General features: G+C 39.6%; 1 protein-coding gene across 4 annotated transcripts in view; it reads right to left on the minus strand.

The window, feature by feature from the left end:
- Positions 1-156: 156 nt before the first annotated feature.
- The window catches only part of LRRC8D (leucine rich repeat containing 8 VRAC subunit D), a 126,427-nt gene continuing 104,908 nt past the window's right edge, over positions 157-21,675 (minus strand). For 3 of the 4 annotated variants that reach the window (XM_058303200.1, XM_004478043.5, XM_023584528.2), the window contains exon 3: positions 157-3,098. In XM_058303200.1, coding sequence (XP_058159183.1) covers positions 526-3,096 — 2,571 coding nt within the window. In that variant the 5' untranslated portion in view covers positions 3,097-3,098 and the 3' untranslated portion in view covers positions 157-525. Of the gene's footprint in view, positions 3,099-8,693; positions 8,718-21,675 lie in introns of those variants that run through there. The other variant, XM_023584529.3, reaches the window with a different exon arrangement.

Here is a 21,675-nt window from a genome sequence, read left to right on the forward strand (position 1 = left end):
TATTATAGGTGCTGATTTGAGGTGCTTTAAAAGAAAACAGGAATACTTCAGAAAATCTAAATTTACAAGTTTGGACCTGATGTGTTTTTAGTTGTCTGAGTTAAAGTAACATGGTACCAATTAACCAAAATAAATCCAGACAACCCAAAAAAGGTATTATAGTAAGAAAATGTCAATTTAATCACTTACTTTAGCAGGCAAGCAATTTGTAAACATTCGGTAGCGGCAGCATCCAAGTTACAAACAATTTAAAAAGAATGCAAAATCAGTGATTATGATTTTTCCTTCCCTTTTCCCAAAAGAAAAGAAAAAAAAAAAAGAGAAAAGACTTGGAAATGAATGACTTAAAACACTACGAACATTGAACATTTAGTTATGCCTTCTATTAGCCTTCTATGCATCCTCTCTGTTTTATTTTTAAAGATGTATCTACTCCTAAAATGCATTATCTTGCAATAACTTGTACGTGAGTATTTGCAAGCTAGAAGTCGTGCCTGCACATGGTTGTGCACGTATTATCTCAGTTTAAATCCCGTTTGCAAAGGGAATATTTATGTCTTGATTCAAGGCTTCTTTGACCTCAAGTGGCAGGGTGTCAAAAAGGTGATCTTCCACAACAAGCCCGCTTTTCTTGAGCAGGCGACACTGGCCCAGCTGGGCTGGCAGGCGGTCCAAGCAGTTCCCCTTCAGTTCCAGCTGAGTGAGCTGGGAGAGCTGACCAATTTTCTCTGGGAGGGAGGCGACGCAGTTTTGCCCCAGATTCAAAGTCCTTAACTTAACACACTTAAACAGTTGTTTTGGCAGAATGTCCACTTTGTTCCCAGTGATATGCAAATGCTGCAGGTTCTGAAGTAACCCTATTTCTATTGGAATCATTGAAATGTTGTTGTAGCTTACATCTAAGCATCTGAGTTTCTGTAAACTAAACACTGCCACTGGTAAGGACTCGAGCTTGTTGTTAGAGAAATAAAGCGACTCCAAGTTTTTAACATGGGTAATGGAGGGAGGAATGGTAACAATTTTATTATGCCATAATTTTAAACAAGTCAGTCTTTTTAAATGCTGGAAGCTAATGATTTCCTCAATTGTGCGTATGTTATTTGCTTTTAAATCCAGTTCCTGTAAATTGGAGAGGCTGAAAATAGCATGTGGAATTCTCTCGAGCTCACAGTTCTGGAGTTCCAGCTCAGCGACATTCATCATTTTCTTAAGGCTGTTGAGTACTAAGAGTTTGGTGCCGTCATTATGAATGACTAGCTTTGTGAGATGTGGAGCCACATCTGTAATGTTGGAGGGAACTTTGGTCAAATTGCTCTTCACGTGGAGAATCTTAAGGTGCCTCAACTCTCGGAGAGATTCAAGTCCTATCATCTTATTGTTTTCAGAGTTCAAATTGCCTATCAAGTACAACTCTCGAAGGTTTTTGAGCAAATACACCCAGGCGGGAATTTCAGCGACATCAGTGAACTTCACGTGAAGGCATCTCAAGTGATCACGGAGAAAGCTAAAAGCAGTCTGTTCAACTTTTGCAGGGCAGTGGCAGAGGTGAAGCTCTTGGAGGTTAGTCATTTGAGAAATCTTAGCAGGAATTTTAGCTTCTGGAATCAGTTCAAGTTTTAGCACGTCCAGGTCTGTGAGGTCGAAGACAGCATCAGGCACTCCCGACAGCATAAAAAGATGTAGCTCCTGCTTGTCTTGGGCGTTGCGTGACACATGCTGCCTAAGTTTCTCAAATGTCCACTCATGGTTTAGACTAATTTCTCTAAGTTTATTTTCACTGACTTCTGATAGGAACACACCAAATCGCTTGGAATAGAGCTGGTCATACTGGTCTACCATGTGTAGAAGGAATGCAAAATCATTTTTGACATCTGGAATGTCACTGAAACTGCTCTCTTCTCTGACTTTTTCAAAAGAGTATTCCTTCAAAGGTATCCTGAATAACCAGAAGAGAGTGTAGAGGCAGATGAAACCATAGACACAAATGATGGATATGTAACTGATGAGAAGCTTTTTCAACATGTAAGCCATATTGTGGGTACACTCGAATACCTCATATCCAGTGAGATGCTCAACTTTTGGCTTGCAGACATGTTCAAAGCGGATTGCGTTGACAAAGTTTGCAGTATAGCAGAGAATAAAAATGAACTTGGCGGTTTTCACCACTGTTTGGACCACATAGAGTTTATAGATCAAGTCACTGTCTTCCACATGGGCGCGGAACTTCCTCACTTTCTCAAATAGGGCTTTGGCCTGTTCCCCGTCCTTTTTATCCAGGATGGTCATGCTGGGGACTTCGATGACGGGCTTCTCAGCTGAAAACTTGAAGCCAGTTTTGTTGATCATTGGGGTGCTGGCACTGGGGCTCCCTTCATCACTGCTGGTAGACACATGCTTTGGTAGGGTCTGGGCACCCGTTATTCGCTGCTTGTTTTCCTCTGAGTCCTCACATGCCGTCTCAGACAACGCTTTCGTAGTCCAAGGAGATTCAAAGCACTTTCCTAATATGGAAACAAAATGTTCTACTTTTGAGCACGTTTTGGGATATTTGAACCAAAAGTTGCTGCTGACCATGAGAATAATTGTGTGTATAAGAGCAAGGTATGGAAAGTACTTAGAATACCATGGAAGGGCCAGATGGTAACACATCTGATTAATAAATACATATTGCTGAAAATCCAAGTTCGTTTTTCGGCCTCCTGGATCTTTTTTCTCTTTCTTTGCCTCCTGATTTGGAACTGTGGAGTCTGTGCGAGGATATGTGGCTCTGAGAGGTATGTCAGGTGTCACAGCAGATGTGCCAAAGGACATGGCATGTGTCGTTTGCCCACCTCGGTCAGTGGCTGCTTCCATCTTCGGGATGTCAGTGGTGACATCAGCATTTCCTGGTGGTGCGTGTGCCTTGGAATTTACAGGTGATGGCAATACTGGCAAGCAGACCACCTGATCTTTGGTAAGTTGCATGGTTCCTGCAAAGATGGCTACCATCAACATAACGACAGCCAGGTAATCCATAAACACGTCCCACCATGGTTTCAGAATTCGGTAAGTTGGCTGAATGTCATTAAGTGAAGCAACTTCCGCAAGGGTAAACATTCCTAGAAAACAAGCATACAAAAGACATTATTACAAAGCTGCAAGTGAAAGTATATAGAGAAAACCCCTATAATTTCTCCAAACTAAAGTTGGCTCACCCAGGTTTCATCTTTTCAGTCAAGATAGGTACCATAGGAAATAAACTAGAGGGACATACATAAGAAAAATGGTGATTTGCTCAGGTAGCTTTTTCCTCTTTAGCCCAAGAGAGAAGGATAAAAGGGTAAGGGATAAGAATTGGATTCTAGGTGAGAAATAATGACACCCTGTACAAAGTCTATAGCTGCTAGAGTAGAAAGAAGAGGAAAAATTTAAGAACTATTTAGGAGACTGCACTAAGACGTAACGGACTGGACCTTGAAGAAGGAAAGAACAGGATGGCATTTTTGTTTGTGTATGTGTGGATTGGACAGATTTAAGGTTAAGAGTGAAGTTTTAGGGCAGGAGAGGTGGAATGGCTTCAGTTTTGTTCAAGCCAAAATGGTGGGTCTGTGGATACTGTCAAACAGTAAATAGCCTTGTGTACCAAGTTTTATCACTTACTAGTGACAGGATTCTCCAAGCCTGTGTTTCCCATTTGTACAGTGGGGATGGTAACTTTTAAGGGTTGTTGAAAAGATTAAATTAAATAATACTTGTAAAGCTCCCAGCACAACCACTTGCCCTAAGAAAGAAATCGGTTTATGTTAGCTCTTAACATCATGGTGGAATTATCCTGCAGACAGTTGAAATTAAGATTCTAGAGTTAAATAGGAGCCTGAATCTATATGCTTTGGATTTATCAATATATGTAGTTGTATCTGGCCTTTGATACAGTGCCTGTGGAAAGCATGTGGAGTGAAATGAGGGCCACAGATGCTAGTGGGTGATCAAAGAATAAGTCAGGACCACTATGGCCTTTGAGCTCTACCAAAGCAGCTGGTCCCAGCAGCAACGAAGGGTGCCCTGGTGACAAGGAACTGGAAAATGGGGTCATTATTCACTAGGAGCCGACAGCGTTACCATCCTAAAACTAGTTTACATAAATAATAAAGTACAAGGACAATCTTTTGGAAGTAACCAAGAAAAATACAAAGTTTATAGAGGCAAGGAATAGGGAATGGCTCTTATAATCATGTACTTGAACCAAACATTTATCTTCTGAATTTAGAAGTTTCAACTTCTCTGCTTGGAAAGCAACATTGTCACATTCTCTTACAGGTCCCAATATTAATATATAAAATGATCCATTTCTAAAAGAAATCCCCAAAAAACAAAAAACTAAAGACATAAAAAAACCCCACAAAAGACAAGGAAAGTACCCAAGGTTCCAGGAATGCATTTATTTAAAAAATATATAAAAATTTATATTTAAAAGTATATGAAAATTGTCTAGAGTTCTGTATTAAGAAGGATTCTGAGTGACTGGGCGCAGTGGGAAACAATGCTGTAATCATGATTACTCGAGTCTGTCTTGGATGACAAAATGTAGAGTAGTAGCATTAACTGTTCTGATAGATTAAGTCCCTGAAGGCAAGAACCACATCTTATTTTCTTTGAAACGCTCCCACCTACCTAACACTGTTTAGACCGGGTGCATAATATTTCTTAGGAAAACACAATGAACATCTATTAAATTGTTACAGCAATTCTCGAATTTGTAATTTTTTGGTAAGTGAAATATCTCATATAATCAGGTAAATGCATGCCTCTAAGTTTTAGACCATGCTCTAAACTTTCTAAACTATTGAGTTAAACTTGTATTTTTGAAAATTGCTAGGAATCACATTCCCAGACTTCAATGCTTAAGTATGAAATGACTGGCACCTAGTCTTCATAAAAAATAACCAAGGAAGTGGGGAAAAAGAAAAAAAGCGGTTTGCAATTCAGTGGAGGAAGTGGAAAGATCACATGTCCACATCATACTCTTTTACCCTGAGCTCCTGCATCTTGAGTGTGTTTTGCTTTTGTGAGTGGCTTGCAAATTTAAGCAGGAAGAAAGGCTATTAGGAGGTATAGTGAACCAAAGTAAATGAGAAACAATTCAACCGTATGACATATGATATTGAGCTCTTCAGAAAACCCTACACCAAGTCACAGCTTACAAAGTGGCTATTATAGCATGCAGAGACTGCAGAACACACCTTGCACAGGGTTATTCCAGGCAGAAAAACTCCATATGGTCACACTCAGAAATCACAGTTATGGTTTTTTTTTAAAAAGATTTATTTTTTTACTTATTTCTCCCTGCCTCCCCCCCATTGTCTGCTCTCTGTGTCCATTTGCTGTTGTGTTCTTCTTTGTCCACGTGCATTCTTGTCAGTGGCCCCGGGAATCTGTGTCTCTTTTTGTTGCGTCATCTTGCTGCGCCAGCTCTCCGTGTGTGTGGTGCCACTCCTGGGCAGGCCGTGCTTTTTTCACGTGGGGCGGCTCTCCTTACGGGGCGCACTCCTTGCGCATGGGGCTCCCCTATGTGGGGGAACACACCGTGTGGCATGGCACTCCGTGTGCACATCAGCATTGTGTGTAGGCCAGCTCCATACGGGTCAGGAGGTCCTGGGTTAGAACCCTGGACCTCCCACCATGTGGTAGGCTGATGCTCTATCACTTGAGCCAAATCTGCTTCCCAGGAATGACAGTTTGAAAGGACCATCTGCATGAGCAGTGCAAAGAGATTTTCTGTGTGTGAAATACATTTTTTTCTAATTGGATCTTTCTTTACTCTTCAAACAACTGCAACTGGCTCTAGAGAAGGAAGGTTGTTTGGATGGGACTGAGGGAGAAGTGAATTTTAAGTTTCTGTACAGAGAATGGTGGTTATTTGTCTTTTAAGCTGTAATTATCACAACTGGTCACCTTGCCCACAGTCTTAATCTCCTCCAATCTTCTTCCACTCTGCTGCAGGTCCTGTTTTTAAAACTCTTTAATGGCTCCCCTGTGTTCTTAAGATTAATGAGCACCATCCTTAAGGTTGTTTAGACCAGTGCTTCTCAAATTTTAATGTGCACATAAATTATGGGGAATCTTGTTAAACTGAAGAATACGAGTCCCTAGATCTGAGGTGGGGCCTGGGCTGCTGCAATTTTTTAAGCTCTCAAGTGAGGCTGCAGCTGCTGTTCCTCAGTTTACCTCTTGAATACAAAGGTTCAAAACGTTGTCCTCAAACTTCAGCATGCATCACGATCACCTGGAAGGTTTCTTAAAAAACAGATTGCTGGGCCCCAGCGCCACAGTTTCTAATTCAGTAGGTTTGGGGTAGGGCTTTGTTCCCCCCCAACAAACCAGAAAACACAGAACAACAACAACAAGAAGCTGTCTGCCGGTGCTGCTTGTCTATGAATCACACTTTGGAGAACCACTCCTTTAGAGGAATCCTGTACAACACGGCTTCCCCTAACCCCTCACCTCCACCCCAGCTTTCCTCTACAAGAGCCCTAGGTTCTAGGTGGATAACTTCAGTGGCTCTCCTTTGCGGTCAGCCACTCCTACACATTGTTTCCTCTGCCTAGAACGCTTCCTCCCCATTCCCTTTCACTTGGCTGCCAGGTTGCAGTTTAACGATGTTCCCAGAAGGCTTCCCTGACCACCAGTCTGGGTGAGGTGCTGCTCCCATGCGTGTTCCCAAAGGACTCTTACTTCCCTGCATCATAACCCTCATCACAGTGTGACGAGAAGTTCAATGTATGATGAGAAATTTCATTATAAATTCAGTGAGGCCAGAGCCTATGTCTATCTGGCTTATTGCTATGTAGCCAATGCTTAAGCTACAATAAGTGTTCAAAGAATGTATGAGATCTTGATCGTCATTATAAAATTCTTCAAGCACATTTATTAACTGTCTACACATGACGATGGGCAGAACATTTTATTAAACTTCACTGCCACCTAAGTCAGGCCTTGGCATAAAAGACAAGAGCTGAAGGACCACACAACAGAGAAATGGTAGATCCTTGTAACCAGTGATATTCTGCAAGCGTCAATGGTGGTTTTCAAGAACCTTGCACTGAGTATAGGTTTTGATTCCAGGAGAGACAAGGAAGGGCTGATCACATTCCCAGTGGAGAAGAAAGAAAACTAAAATGTGGCGGCAGAGAACACGGTGATAGATTACTGTACCTCACACTGACTTCAAATGGTTGCCAGCTGAGCCCCCCATGTTCTCTGTAAGGATAATAACAATCGAATGATGGGGGACATCAAGCAACCAACTCCAACTTCAAGTGAGCTATTCTCCAACACACTGTCTATTCTGCTAGCAACGTCCCCTACTCCCAAGGATTCTGTGCACCTGCCATTTCCTTTAACCCATTCTCATTTTTACTTTCTGTTGAACTCTTACTTACTCTTCAAAACCCAGCTCCAGCACTACTTCCTTATCCTAACTATTATCACACTGCCTAGTAAATTGTTTTCTTCAACTATATCTTGGGCAGAGATATGTTTTATTCACCTTTGTATCCACCATATTTCCACCCTTACCCCATCCCCCCAAAACATAGAAAACATTTAATGATGATGATAGTAGTAGAACTAGGAGCTATCTTTTGTCATCTGCCTTCTATATACCAAGGATTGTACTATGCACTTTATATCTGATACAATCCCCTGCTTTTGTATAAAGTGCATTCTCTAAAAAGGAATATATGAAAAGGACAATTCCAGATTTTAGGGGTTAAAGGAAGAGTTCCATTTCTAAACTGCTACAAAATAGCATAAAAACCACCAGAATGCCTAAAATTAAAAAGACAGGTAATACAAGAGGTGTTGAGAATGTGGCTTAACCAGAACCCCTAAACACTGCTGAAGGGAGTATATATGTTTTTGTTTGTTTACTATGGAAAAGAGTGTGCAGAAGCATGATTATACAAAGTGAAAGAGTTCTAGATGGTAAAAGTAGAATGTTTGCAGATGGAACATAAAAAGAATATTGCCTGAATTCCATTTAATCTTCACGACATTACTCTAAGCTGGCAACATGATATTTTCTTTTGACAGATGAGGGAATGGGCTCACAGAAGTTAAATAGTGGAGGTTACTTAATTAGTGATGGAGCCTGGATTTAAAATTCTATCTAAGGGGGAAGTGGATGTGGCTCAAATGATTGGGTTCCTGTCTACTATACGGATGGTCCTGGGTTAGACTACCAGGGCCTCCTGGTGAAAAAGCAAGCTGACCTGTGCAGTGTGGAGAGCCGGGCAACAAGACGATGCAACAAAAAGAGATACAGAGGAAAGACAGTGAGAGACACAACAAACCAGGGAGCAAAGGTGGGTCAAGCGATTGAGCACCTCTCTTCTACATCGGAAGGTGCTGGGATCAGTTCCCGGTGCCTCCCAAAGAGAAGACAAGAAGACAAGCAGACACAGAAGAACGCACAGTGAATGAACAGAGAGCAGATGGCAAGCACAAGCGGTGGGGGTGGGGTGGGAATAAATAAATTAACCTTAAAAAAAAATCCCATCTAAGGGTCCCATTGCCACACAGAGACTTTGAACAACCATCAAGAACTGGCAAAAACATCTTTCTCAAAATTTCATAAAACAGTTAAAGGACTACAGTAAAAGGGTGACCGCAGAATCAAGAAAAAGCTACTTAAAAGCAGGAGGATCTCTTGGCACCTTGGCTGGCTCCTCCTTCATCCTCGTTGGCTTGGTGTGGAGTTCACCCCTGGTCCTGGTTCCAGAGGGAGCAGAATAACCTTCATAGACATACTATGCACATACATGTCTGGCCTAGTTGTGGCCTGAAGTACTCAGTGTCCTAGAACTTGCCCTGTGAATTGAAGACAGCTCACCACGCTCTCCTACAGAATGCTGTGGGACAGCAGTCAAATCATGCTGCTTGGAGCTAGCGATTGCTGGCTCTGGGACATACAGTACAGTGTTCAGACCATGAGGAAACTATTTCCTAGAGAAAAGGGGACATTCAGCACCGTGTAAAGGAGAGAATCTCTAAGGCTACAGAGGCATGTCCCTAAGACAAGATGCATGCCATAGAAAGGATCAAGGAAGCCCCTTCACTTTGACGGGTAGCTATTCTCTAAATTCATTGTACGGATAAGCCCTGAAGGAGAATACTTGCACAGGTTAATCTGCAGTGACTGGGAAACAAGTTTTCTTTTTTCCCTTCCTTCTTCATATTCATCTGGCTGCTGCAGCTGCTGCTTTTTAAAAAAGCTCCTGGCAATCAGACAAATCTCTGTCAGAATACTACCTGTTAAAAAGCTTAAGGAACAAATGCCTTAGAGTCTAAATTCCAGTGGTAACACATTAAAATATAAAAATTTCCAGGTTTCAACAAATGGTTACACATCACACAAAGACACAGGAAGTGATGGCCAAGGGAAAAGGAGACCATTAAAGCATGAGAAACCATCAATGAGGAACAGACCTGACATTCCAGACAAAGACTTACAATCAAACATACCAATATATATGCATTGTAGGAGTTTCTGAAAAAAGAAGAAAAGGAGAAAGTGGCAGAGAGAGTATTTGAAGACATAATGGCTAAAAACTTCCTAGATTTAATGAAAGACATGAATATATATCAAAGATGCTCAATGAACTCCAAACAGGATAAACCCAAATAGACCTACACCATGGCACACTATAAGCAAACTGCTGAATGCCAAAGAAAAACAGTATTCTGAAAGCTGTAAGATAGAAAAGCGATGTGTCATCCACAAGGCAGCCTCATTAAGATTAATTATTGATTTCTCACTGGAAATCATGGAGGCAAGAAGTCAGTGGGATGACATATTTAAACTGCTTAAAGCAAAAAATTGCCAACCAAGAATTATATATCTGGCAAAATGGTCTTTCAAAAATGCAGGAAAGATTAAGACTTTCCCAGATAAATAAAAGCTGAAGGAGTTTGTCACCCCTAGACCTGCCTTACAAAAGATGCTAAAGAAAATTCTGCAGGTTGAAAGGGAAGGACAACAGACAAAATAATGAAGCTACAGGAAGAAATAAAAATCTCTGGTGAGAGTAATGGCAAGGGTAAATATAAATGACAGTCCTGTTGTATTTTTGGTTTGTAACTCCACTTTTTACCTCCTAAAGGATCTAAAAGGTAAATGTGTATAATGATAAATCAGTGTTTTGGATACATAATATAGAAACAATGTTATGTGTGACAAAAACAAAAGGTAGAGGATGGAGGGATATAGGAACACAGTGTGTGCATACAATTGAAGTTGGTATCAAAGCAAATGAGATTTGTACAGATTTAGAATGTTAACTGTAAGTCCCACGATAACTACAAAGAAAATAACAGAGAATATGCAAGCTCATAGAGATATAAACTAAAGTAAAAGTTGCCGGGGTGCATAATGGATGCAGGGTGTCTGTTTGGGAAGATGGGAAAGTTTTAGTAATGGAAGTGGTGAGGGAGCCACAGCACAGTGAGTGTGATCAATGTTACTGAATGTATGTGTGGGAGTGTTTGAGATGGGAAAGTTTATATGTTTCCACAATTTGAAACAAAGAAAGAAAGAAAAAACACCTAAAGAGACAATGACAATTGAATGAAATTTTCGTATGTTGCTGGGACATATGAAAAAATTGGAATACAGACTATAAGCTTTACAATGTTTCTTAGACTACTTAACTGCACTTAAGGTGGTTACATAGTGAATATCCTTGTTCTTAGGAAATGTACTCGGCAGTATTGAGTGTTCAGGGAGAATGACGTATACAAACCGCACTCAAGTGTTCAGAAAACACAATGATAGGCAGACAGATGGATTGATAGAATGATAGGGCAAATGTGGCAAAATGATAAAATTGGTGAATCTGAGTATCTACGGAGGTAGGGGTATGTTGGAGTTCTCTGCATGGGGTTTGTATTATTTTTGTAACTGTCACTTAAGTTTGAAAGTATTTCAAATAAAAATTCTACTCAAGACCAAAGATCATGTTCTTTCTACTAGACCGTACTGCCTCTCTTCTTTACTCCTCATGTCTCCAAAGAGTTTGCAAACTACTTTCCTATATAAGATCTCAATTAATTCTCATAACCACTGGTGAGTTGGACATTTTTATATCCCAATAGCACAGGGAAACTGAGTTACAAAAAGCATAATCACCTCCCTGATTATGTGAGAACTCTAATTATGTGAGAGCTGACAGAATCTTCCACATCTAAATCATGTTCTATCACACAATCATCCAACAGCTATGCTGTTGGCTTAGGACTGGCAGTTAAGGGGAGAAAAGTTATAAAATTATGCAATCACTACTCTCATTCAGAAGTCAAGAAAACTGCTGTCCATGTGCCAGGGAGATGAAGTGAGCCCCTGTCCTTGAGGAGCTCCTGGTCTAGTAGAGGACAATAAGCAAATAAGGGTGCAATTACAACATGTTAGAAAATTGCTCTAACATGGTTAATACAAAGTACAGGAGAGGCAAAGGACAGGAAAAGCCCAAGGCTGAATGTGGTAATTAGGGTAGGGAGGACAGAGTTGGGAATACAATCTTGTTAGAAAGAATAGTAAGGGAAAAGGCATAGACAAGGGAGAAATTATTTATTATGGAAATTATAAGTACTTCTAGAACTATCTCATTATTAGTCTTGCATGCCTCTGCATAGATATCACATATTATGGGTAAGCCAAGCAATGGTAACCAAGACATGTTTTTTTTTTTTTAAGATTTATTTATTCCGCCCTCCCCACCCCCCATTGTTTTTGTGCTCCCTGTCTATCCTGTGTCCATTCACTATGCGTTCTTCTGTATCTGCTTGTCTTGTCTTCTCTTTAGGTGGCACCAGGAACCAATCCTGGGACCTTCTGGAGAGAGGTGCTCAATCTCTTATACCACCTCAGCTCCTTGGTTTGCTGCATCTCATATTGTCTCTTCTCTGTGTCTTTTTGTTGCATCATGTTGTTGCAACAACTCTCTGCACGGGCCAACACTCCTGCACGGGCCAGCACACCTTCACCAGGAGGCCCCAGGAATTGGACGCTGGCCCTCCTATATGGTAGATGGGAGCCCAATCCTTTGAGCCACATCTGCTTCTCAAGGCATGGGATACTAAATGCAGTCTTGAGAAAGTGCCTAGGCTGTAAGTAGACCAGTTCTTTCCTGCAGTGTCAGCCATTGACTAGCTCTTATCTTGAACACAGGACTTGAATTAACATGTCTCTTATCTGGTTTTATCCATCAAAAACTGGGATAATGACACATGCCCTTCCTACATCCAAGGGAGTGCTTCATTGATTAACTGAAAATAAAGACACAGTACAGTCTAAAAAGAAAAGTCACCCTTCATAGAAAAAGTACATGTATAAAGTATACTAAATATACATACAATAAAGTATATTAAGTACATTATGATTATTAAGTGACTTTCTAATGTGGAAGGAAAGTCAATGAGCGGAGATCACCATCCAGCATTCTGAATCCCAAATCCTGAGGTTTAATCTCCTTAATGAATCAGGATTCAGAAAATGGCTAAAAATGGCATCAGGGGAAGGTATATTTTCTAGGTATTAATTGTATACATTCTTTGAGTTCTCCTTTAAAATATGCCTGTTGCAAAGGACTTAAGAATTACATTAAGAGGAAGTAGATTCCATATTCCAGGGCTTCTCCTTTGTCTATGGCACATATGAAAAATCAGCTTAACATTCCTGGAAGCAAATGTTTCTCATGAAAGTTGAAAAAGCTTTTTGTACTAGAACTGAGAGGGTAAGTTATTGGACTTTGACTGGACAAGCTGAATCTGAAAATAACAGGGGTTGAATTTAAATCCTTTTATGATTGCGATTCTGCTTTCTTATCTGCAAGTATGGCAGTACTGATGGACTAAATCAACAACCATGTTCAAAAACTAGAATTATATGGTTGCACAACCATGTGAATATACCAAAAAAATACTGAATTGCACTTTGAATGGGTGAATAGTACAGTATTTGAATTATATCTCAATAAAGCTGTTAACATTTAGAATAGACCTCAATCTTTGTTTTATCATACTACCTAAACTACCTTTCAACAGAAATAGGATAGTAAAAGTCAATATTGTGGTAGATGTTCATGTTAGACTACATTCTATAATAAGTTCAAAAAGGTTTTAAAATGAATTCTATTATGTTATTATGATTACCTTGTACTGGTCCTGGAGGAAAAAACTTTTAGCATTTTACTTATCCTATCTGATCAACCATGTCTAGTAATACCTCACAAGGTCAAACATTGGAAACAACCAGCTCAGGGTCTGGCACAAAGAAAGTACCCCAAATATGTTTGCTGAATCTGAATGCAGAAAAATAATCATTGAAGAGAAAAGCAAACCCATCTTACATGGTATTTTACTGAAGATGATTAGGCCAGTATCTTGAATTTTGAATTAGCACAAAGCACTATATATAGAGTATGCTGAATTATATGACTGACAACTTACTTATATTAGGAGGTGGCAAATTATTCTAAAAATAGTACAATTTTGATGTCACAGATGTTAATTCAAATCTTGCTCTTTGTTCATGTTTATTAGCAGTGTAAATGTGGGTAATTTAGTGTCCCTTGAAAAACCTACCTTAATGATGCTATTATGAGCAACTGACTAAAATTCTAGCATCAAAACAGAAAATATGATCACCAAAATTCAGTCTATCTACAATACCACAATCAAAAGTAAGGAAGTCAAAAGGCTGAAATATTGCTTAAGGAGAAGAGTTATAAAGAAGCAAAATGGCTTAATCAATCAATCTAATACCTCATTTTTCATGTAGGTATGAGCTCCCTACCCAATCAAATACCAACCTTCATTGTCTTTCTACAGTATTCTGTAGGAAAGAACCAGCACTCTTGGCCAACCTAGACAAATGGGAGACCACCCAAAGAGATCGGAGAGGGTCAAATTCTCAAATCCTTCACTGAAATAAGCCAAAGGAGAACAAATTAAAATTCATAAAGAGCTGATAAACTTCACCATCACTACAAATTCTCCCCTACAGTTATACCTATGAGTACATATGCTCACACGTGCATATCTGCACACACTCATGTGCCACACTCAATCAGATATCAAAAATTTAGATGGCTCAAGAAAATAAACTCTGGTTGTCTAACAGAGAAATGTTTCAGGTACAAAATGGGAAAGAAGGAATAATTTAGTTTTTTCCAGTAGACCTCTGAATTATCAGCACTATGGAAGTGATGTCATCAATATTACAATCATGCAAAATACTCTATAGCTTATAAAACGCTCTTTGGAAATAAAATATTATTCACCGATACCCCTCTTAAAAGATTCTTATGATATGAATATGGTAATACATGGGAAATATATAACTAATGTAACTTATAGGCTAGAGTTAATAATATTTTGTAGCAAAAGCAAATATCATGCTTTTTATCATATCAATGCTAAAGACCAAGAAAAAAATACGGGGTTCAGTTTTATGAGATATGAATATGATTAAGCATTTTTTCCTCTTTTTCATTTTCTTCATTAACAAGGAGACCCTGACTATGTCATTTAACCAATCTGATTTCATCTGTTTATTTTTCTGAACACAGAAGGAATAACTAACTTTGTGTTAGGATTAGATGAGATAAAAGTGGCTGGATGGAACATTTTTTGAGTAATATGTCCATAACTTATTGCACTTTTTAAAAAAAAAAGATTTATTTATTTATTTAATCCCCCTCTTTCCCCCCGCCCCGTTGTCTGTTCTCTGTGTCTATTTCCTGCGTCTTGTGTCTTTGTCCGCTTCTGTTGTCTTCAGCGGCACGGGAAGTGTGGGCGGCGCCATTCCTGGGCAGGCTGCTCTTTCTTTCGCGCTGGGCGGCTCTCCTTACGGGTGCACTCCTTGCGCGTGGGGCTCCCCTACACGGGGGACACACCCTTGCGTGGCAGGGCACTCCTTGCGCGCATTAGCACTGCGCATCGGCCAGCTCCACACGGGTCAAAGAGGCCCGGGGCTTGAACCGCGGACCTCCCATGTGGTAGACGGACGCCCTAACCACTGGGCCAAGTCCGTTTCCCTTATTGCACTGTCTTTAATCTGTTATTTTATTTTTTGAATGAGATAAAGTTTGAATAATAAAAACAAAGTATGAGAAGAAATTATACTTTCTTAAAAAAAGAAATTTCCTTTCTAATATTATTTTGGTTTAGATACTTTAAGAATAACTGAAAAAAGAAAACTGGGGGAAAAAACCAAGATTTTACAATACACTTTTTATATAAAATCTTCTTTAAGAGGGACCAGAGCCAGGGATTAAACCCCGGGGCCTTCTATGTGGGAAGCTGCTGCTAATCCACTGAGCCACACTGGCTCCCCTGCATTGGTTTCTTCATTTGTTTGCTTGTTGTTTGCTTTTGTTTTTAGGAGGCACTGGGTACTAAACCTGGGGACTTCCAATATGGCAAGCAGGCACTCAAACACTTAAAACCCACCCATTTTGCTAACCATTAACACTTTCTATAAAAATTCATTTAATTCCTGAATGGAAAGGACTAAGAAAATTCAGAACTTATGAAATGTAAAAAGAACTTTATATAACGTATATTTTAGTATCTCTTTGTTTGACTTATTTTTTAAGGAAGTACTGGGAAATTGAACCCAGGACCTCAAATATGGGAAGCAGGTGCTCAACCACTGAGCTATTAATTAATACATTCTCTCCTCACTATCTCTTTTGGAGCTTCTCCCCAGGGTACTTCTTTCACAGAGAAAATGCTATACTTTAAGGCTAAGGGACATAATTGTAAGTATATTTTAGTCAGTCTAAGGCAAAATAGTTTATGAATGAACAAAAATGTGTTCCTGCACTGTTGAGAATCTTGCTCTTTCTCCTAGCTCTCAATTCTAAAACTCCAGGCCCATGTTTGAGAGCTTGGAAACAAGATCTATTCATGTAATAATAGAAAAGAACTTTGTCAAGGCCTGCAGGCCCCACTTGATGTGCCCTCTACTAGAAAATTCATGTTATTCAGCAAATGTTTACTGAGCACCTGCTACATGTGTGGCGCAAGCTCTGAGAATAAAAAAAAAGGAGAGATTAATACAAAAAAATTAAAACTGCCCTTACTGAGCCAGCAGCCTAGAAGAAACAAAAAGAACAGGAGATATGACTGCTAAAATGTCAACGAAGTTATCTTATCAGCCCCTAAAACAGAGCCTGGCACCTAGCAGATGTCCATAAGGCTCTCCAGAAAGCCATCCTAAAGGAAGAGTGAAGCATTTGGTCAAACCTTTATACTCCTAACTCCACCTACTGTAAGAGGCAGCTGGCACAATTTCTAAGGGGAGGTTTGTTTGCATTTTTAAATTTTGTCAGGTATTTTAGATCAAAAGTGACCATCTTCCCTTTAAATTTATTCACCTTTAATACTGTTAAATATTAAAACTGTAATAATGTTAATATGGTCTAGAGTATGACTGGCACATGCCTGAATCTGGAACTCCTTGACATCCTAAGTAGCTTTCCAGGGATCCAGGAAGTTTGCCAAATTCCATTCTGGCTGTCTTCTGGGATAGAAAGCCTCTCTGATGATAAATTCATGGGTATCTGCTCTGGATGTGGACAGCTGAGAGCCTGCTAATCCTTATTCGTAGTGTGGGAAAAATTGCTGGAAAGCACATCTCCCCTGAGGACCTTGCCCTGCTGCCTGTCTTACTAACCTTCAAAAAACTTCTCAAGGGTAGTTAAGAGAGAAAGATACTCTGACGCTGATTAAAAAAAAAAAAATTCCTTGATACATACCTTATTTAGCTGAAAAAAATTACTAGGACCCTAGCCATTAGGACTAAAAATGAAGGCAAAAAACAGCTGTTCATGGTACTTGCTGAAAGTAAATTCTGCCCGTTTGTAGGTCTCCTTTTCTCCCTCCCCCCTGGGTTTGCGTTTCTACCTTAAAGGAAGGGCAACTTCTTTTATCTGTATGTCCCCAGGGCATGGCACAGGATAGGCGTTTAATAAAGGTTTGTTAACAGAATGAATCACTGAAGCCCTGTAACAGCATTCCAGGAGAGGCCTCAGGACACACTCACCCTGTAAGCCAAATACTGTCTGTGAGAAAAGGTCACTATTAATTATGCCAAAGCCAAAAGGATCAGCTCTGACAGGCATTCTTCAGTATCCATGGACAACACCACACAGCTCTTTTTAGCAGGTTTTTCTGAAGCTAATGCAATCTGAGCGACCACGGGTGTGCAGTTTGGTTCACCATTCAACATTCCACAGTAAAAGAAAAAGACGAAGGTAAGCTTGGGCACACCTTCACTAGAGGATAAGCCCAAGATCCCATCCTTGATGGAGGGCAAGTGATGAGCCAGAGTGGAGCAAGTACCATCCTACCACATAACCTGGCGATATTAAAGGCTGGGGAGGAAGGAGCGGCACAGAAGGAGGCTTGGTGAGAAGATGAAACAGCTGGAGCCTCAGTTCCCTTCTTCTCCAGCATGGGCCGTTCTGCTCTTCCCCACAGGCAATGGATGCAGGTTCTGGCTGACCACAATCCTTGAGCTAGCGGTAGGTGCCATATCTAACTTCCAGTGCAGTTTACTGGAGTCAGTAATCGCTTAAATCAGAATACCATGTCAAAGTGCCACAGTAAACACTCAATAAAAGTTAGCTGCTGTTATTGCTCACTGTGCAGAATAAGGTGTTTTATCTAAAGAATGCTATAAAAATTCCTCTTCATTGCTTAGAAAGGAAGGGAAGTTGTCTTTCATGATGAACTGGTATAAAGAGCTATGGAACCCAAATATTCTCCACACTTTGATTTGACTTCCAATAAGTTCAGTTAAATTTTATATCGGTGTTACAGCTTTCCTCGGCCCAGGTCTTTTTTTTTTTAAAATACATATTTTTTTTTAATTTTTAAAGAAGTTTTAGATTACATAAATACTACATGAAAAATATTAATTCCAATATTCACCACTCTCTCCCCCCAGGTCTTCATTTAATTTTCCACTCAATTATCCTCCTCCATCCATGAAATACATGACATACACTCAAGTGCTAACACTTTGCAAATTCTTGGGGAAACCCTGGTGAGCAAATTCAGACTTACTTCCTTTCTCACTGAGTGAAGTGTAGGGGAGAGAAATATTCATCTAGTTGGATATATAAATTAAATTGTCAACTGAGAAGAGCTACCAAGATGAGGAACAGGCAAAATGAGATTTACTAAACAATGGAAGGTTTAAGTTTCAGGATTGCTCACTTGCACAGGTCTTACTGAGGCCCTGCAAACTACTTTGTATCTCTAACTTTGGATTCTTTTTTCTTAAAGAAGCTTCTCCAAATTGCATCAATTTCATTTCCCAGAAACCCATACCACCGTGGTGGCTGAGGGAGCTTCATCCAGTCAGCAAGATCAGAGAAGAATTTTCTGAAGAAGTCATGACTGAACTGAGGTGTGAAAAAGAGCGTAGGGGTATGGCAAATGAGAAAGCACACATGTCTGTGGGGAGAGCACCTTACTTACCTCTGGCAAGGTTGAACCCAGACCCTCAAAATTTCCATTCTCTGACTAGCTGAACTTCTGTTCCCCAAAGATCAATCAGAATAAATTGCTTGTTAACCAAACTCTGGTTAAGCTTTCTTCCCTTCCTCCAGATGCCTGAACTTTAAGGGTACCTCCCAGAAAATAGGCTGCTTCAGCACAAAATATTTTCAGATCTACTATCTGATCACACTGACCTTTCCTATCACTTCCCTTTACCTGGTTCTCATCCCTCTATAAAAGAAAAACCCTTTTTTCCTAACACTTGAGATGCTTGCTGATCTTAGAGGCAGTGTTCTCCCTACTGCAAAAGTTCCCTGCCTCTATTGCAATAGTCCCTTTTTCCCTTTGCAGTATTCCTTTTGTAGAAAGTTTCTCCTTACTGAGTCCAGACTTGTTTTTTATTTGACATATAATGCATTATACAGAGTGTTGTATGAAATAAAATTAAAAGGGAGCCAGCTTATAATACCTTAAGAATCCTTTATTTAAAGCCTGTGATTATTCACACTAACAGGAAAGAAGATACTGGTTTCTAGAATAAACTAAAATACAAACTAGCAAAAAATAATACTTCAGAATACCTTTTTAGGGAGATAGGGAAAAGTAGAATATTTTCACTTTTTACTGCATTTTTAAAGCTCAATATTATTGAGTTTTTATTTTGTACGTAAATCACAGCTAATAGCCGTATAGCAGGGAAGGGAGGACAAAGATATAAGGAACAACAGTATGAAAACAAAATTATATACTTCAAACCTATACAAAGGTAATTGACAAATAAGTTATTTATAAAAAAACCTGAAATTTCTTTTACTGAGCTAATACTTAAACTGGCAACAAAAATAATTACTACCTCTGTAAACTTAGACAACCACTCACCCTTCATTTTCCTTATTAGTGAAAATGGGGATCAAACGCCACTGTGACAAGGTACAAACATGGCCCAGTATAATGCCAAACACATAGTAAGCATGCTCTTTGAATGTTCCCACCCCAACCACTCTCCAAAATTAGCTAGAGGTGTCCATAAAAATTTTGGGAAGATGGGGTCCCTGAATTAAAAATAAGATTTGGATAGTTTGAACAACTGAGAGGGAAATAAGAACCAAAAAGGCTTTGAAGGTTAAAAAAATAAGTCAACCAAGAAAAGAGAGACGAGAACAGCGAATCAAGAAAATAAAGAAATGAGGAGGGGACTTGAAGAAAGTAAAGGTACAACTCAAACAGTGCAGAGATTAAGGACAATCACAATCCTTAAAAATCATTAATGACCTGTGACAATATATTTATTACAATGGAATTCATTATTGACACCAGACAACATCTTAGAGTTAACTAAAAATTCCCCCAAAGGGCTGGCCTTTTAAAGCAATACAAACAAAGCCTGACTCTAGAATTTGTGATAACGTATTATTACTTTTTGCCCTATTCCAAAGGTTTTGATAAAACAAAGGACTGTTTTATCTGTATTCAATTTACTTAATCTTGTTTCAAAGCACTTTACATCTATCTGTGCAGCACCGTGAAAATTATAAATGAGCTTTATTTAGAAAAGCAGGTCTCACAGGACATCTTACTGAAAGCTTTTGGCTAGCTCAGGTGTCTTTGGAATTAATAGTTTTCCCCTTATCCTCAATTATAATGAATTAGTGGAGTTTTAATAGAGACCACAGTTATGCTGTTATAACATTCCCTTGGGTATAAAGAATTAGTGCTGCTTTAATACTGAAGCACCTTTGAGCAGCCTAGAGTTTGGAAAAACCTCTAAGCCCTCTGCATTACAAAATACAAATAAGCATAATTTCTTATTCAGCATGCTACTACCTGTTTTAAGTGAGTTGTTTCCTTCAAGAGTACATGAAGATCTCTGACTTTTTATAAAACTTTAGTATTTCTGATAAAGCACAAACATCTATTTAACACTTTGAAAAATATATGTCCCAAAATAACATTTTTGAAATAATGCTTTAGCTACTTAAGTGTCAATGTATTTATCTAAGCACCTGCTATTTTAATAACTGTGATAACCACTGATAACTAAGTGTGCTTCCCAACCCATTTCATACCATGGCCCACAGACAGAAGGAGAACATTTATACATGCGCTGAGATGGTGAACACAATCAGATCCAGAGACTCAGCCCCCACCCAGCTGAGCTGATTATTTCAGTCGCCTGGCACCCATTCCAGGAAGACTCATTGAGTATTCCAGCCCAAAACACCAGGACTGGGTTCACTAAGGTCTAAATTTTATAAGTGATAGAATTTATCCATCTGAGGAGTTGTCAAAATATTTGGAGGGATAAAAAAAATCACATTCCTTTTTCCTCATGAAAGAAAGAAGAGCATAAAAGAATAAAACCAGATCATTACAGTTAAGAAACAATCTGCTGGGAAAAGGACGTGGCCCAACTGATAGAGCATCGCCTACCATATGGAGGGTTGAGGGTTCGATTCCCAGGATCTCCTGACCATGTGGTGAGCTGACCCAAGCGCAGTGCTGCCGCGTGCAAGGAGTGCAGTGCCATGCAGGGGCGCCCCTGTGTAGAGGTGCCCCATGCACAAGGAGTACGCCCTGCAAGGAGAGCTGCCCCGTGTGAACAAAAGCGCAGCCTGCCCAGGAATGGCACCGCACACACAGAGAGTTATGCAGTAAGGTGAGACAACAAAAAAAGAGACATAGTTTCCCGGTGCCGCCTGACAATGTAAGTGGACACAGAAGAACACACATCAAATGGACACAGAGTAGACAATGGGTGGAAAGGGGAGAGAAATAAATAAATCTTAAAAAAAACCAACAACAACAATCTAATTTGTGTAGCTTTACCTGCAACACATTAGAGCTATAATGGTAATAGCGTCTATTGTCATTAGTAGTGTGCTAATGCTCAGAAATATACAAGACAGAGGTGACAGTTCAATCATGCATTAATTGATTCTCAAACATTACCCATTGTGTAGGTATTGAGGATTTGTAGTTTATGATAAAAGATCTTTCCCATCACAGACATCACAAAACTGTGTGTCATAAAGCTATCAAGTTCTTAACCATTTACATTTTCAACAATACTTGAGTGTTTCCTAATTGCTTAAGGAATATGCTAAGTGCAGGGAATATATTCATAGCAGA

The sequence above is a fragment of the Dasypus novemcinctus genome, chromosome 9 (assembly GCF_030445035.2).
Source record: "Dasypus novemcinctus isolate mDasNov1 chromosome 9, mDasNov1.1.hap2, whole genome shotgun sequence".
Lineage (NCBI taxonomy): Eukaryota > Metazoa > Chordata > Mammalia > Cingulata > Dasypodidae > Dasypus > Dasypus novemcinctus.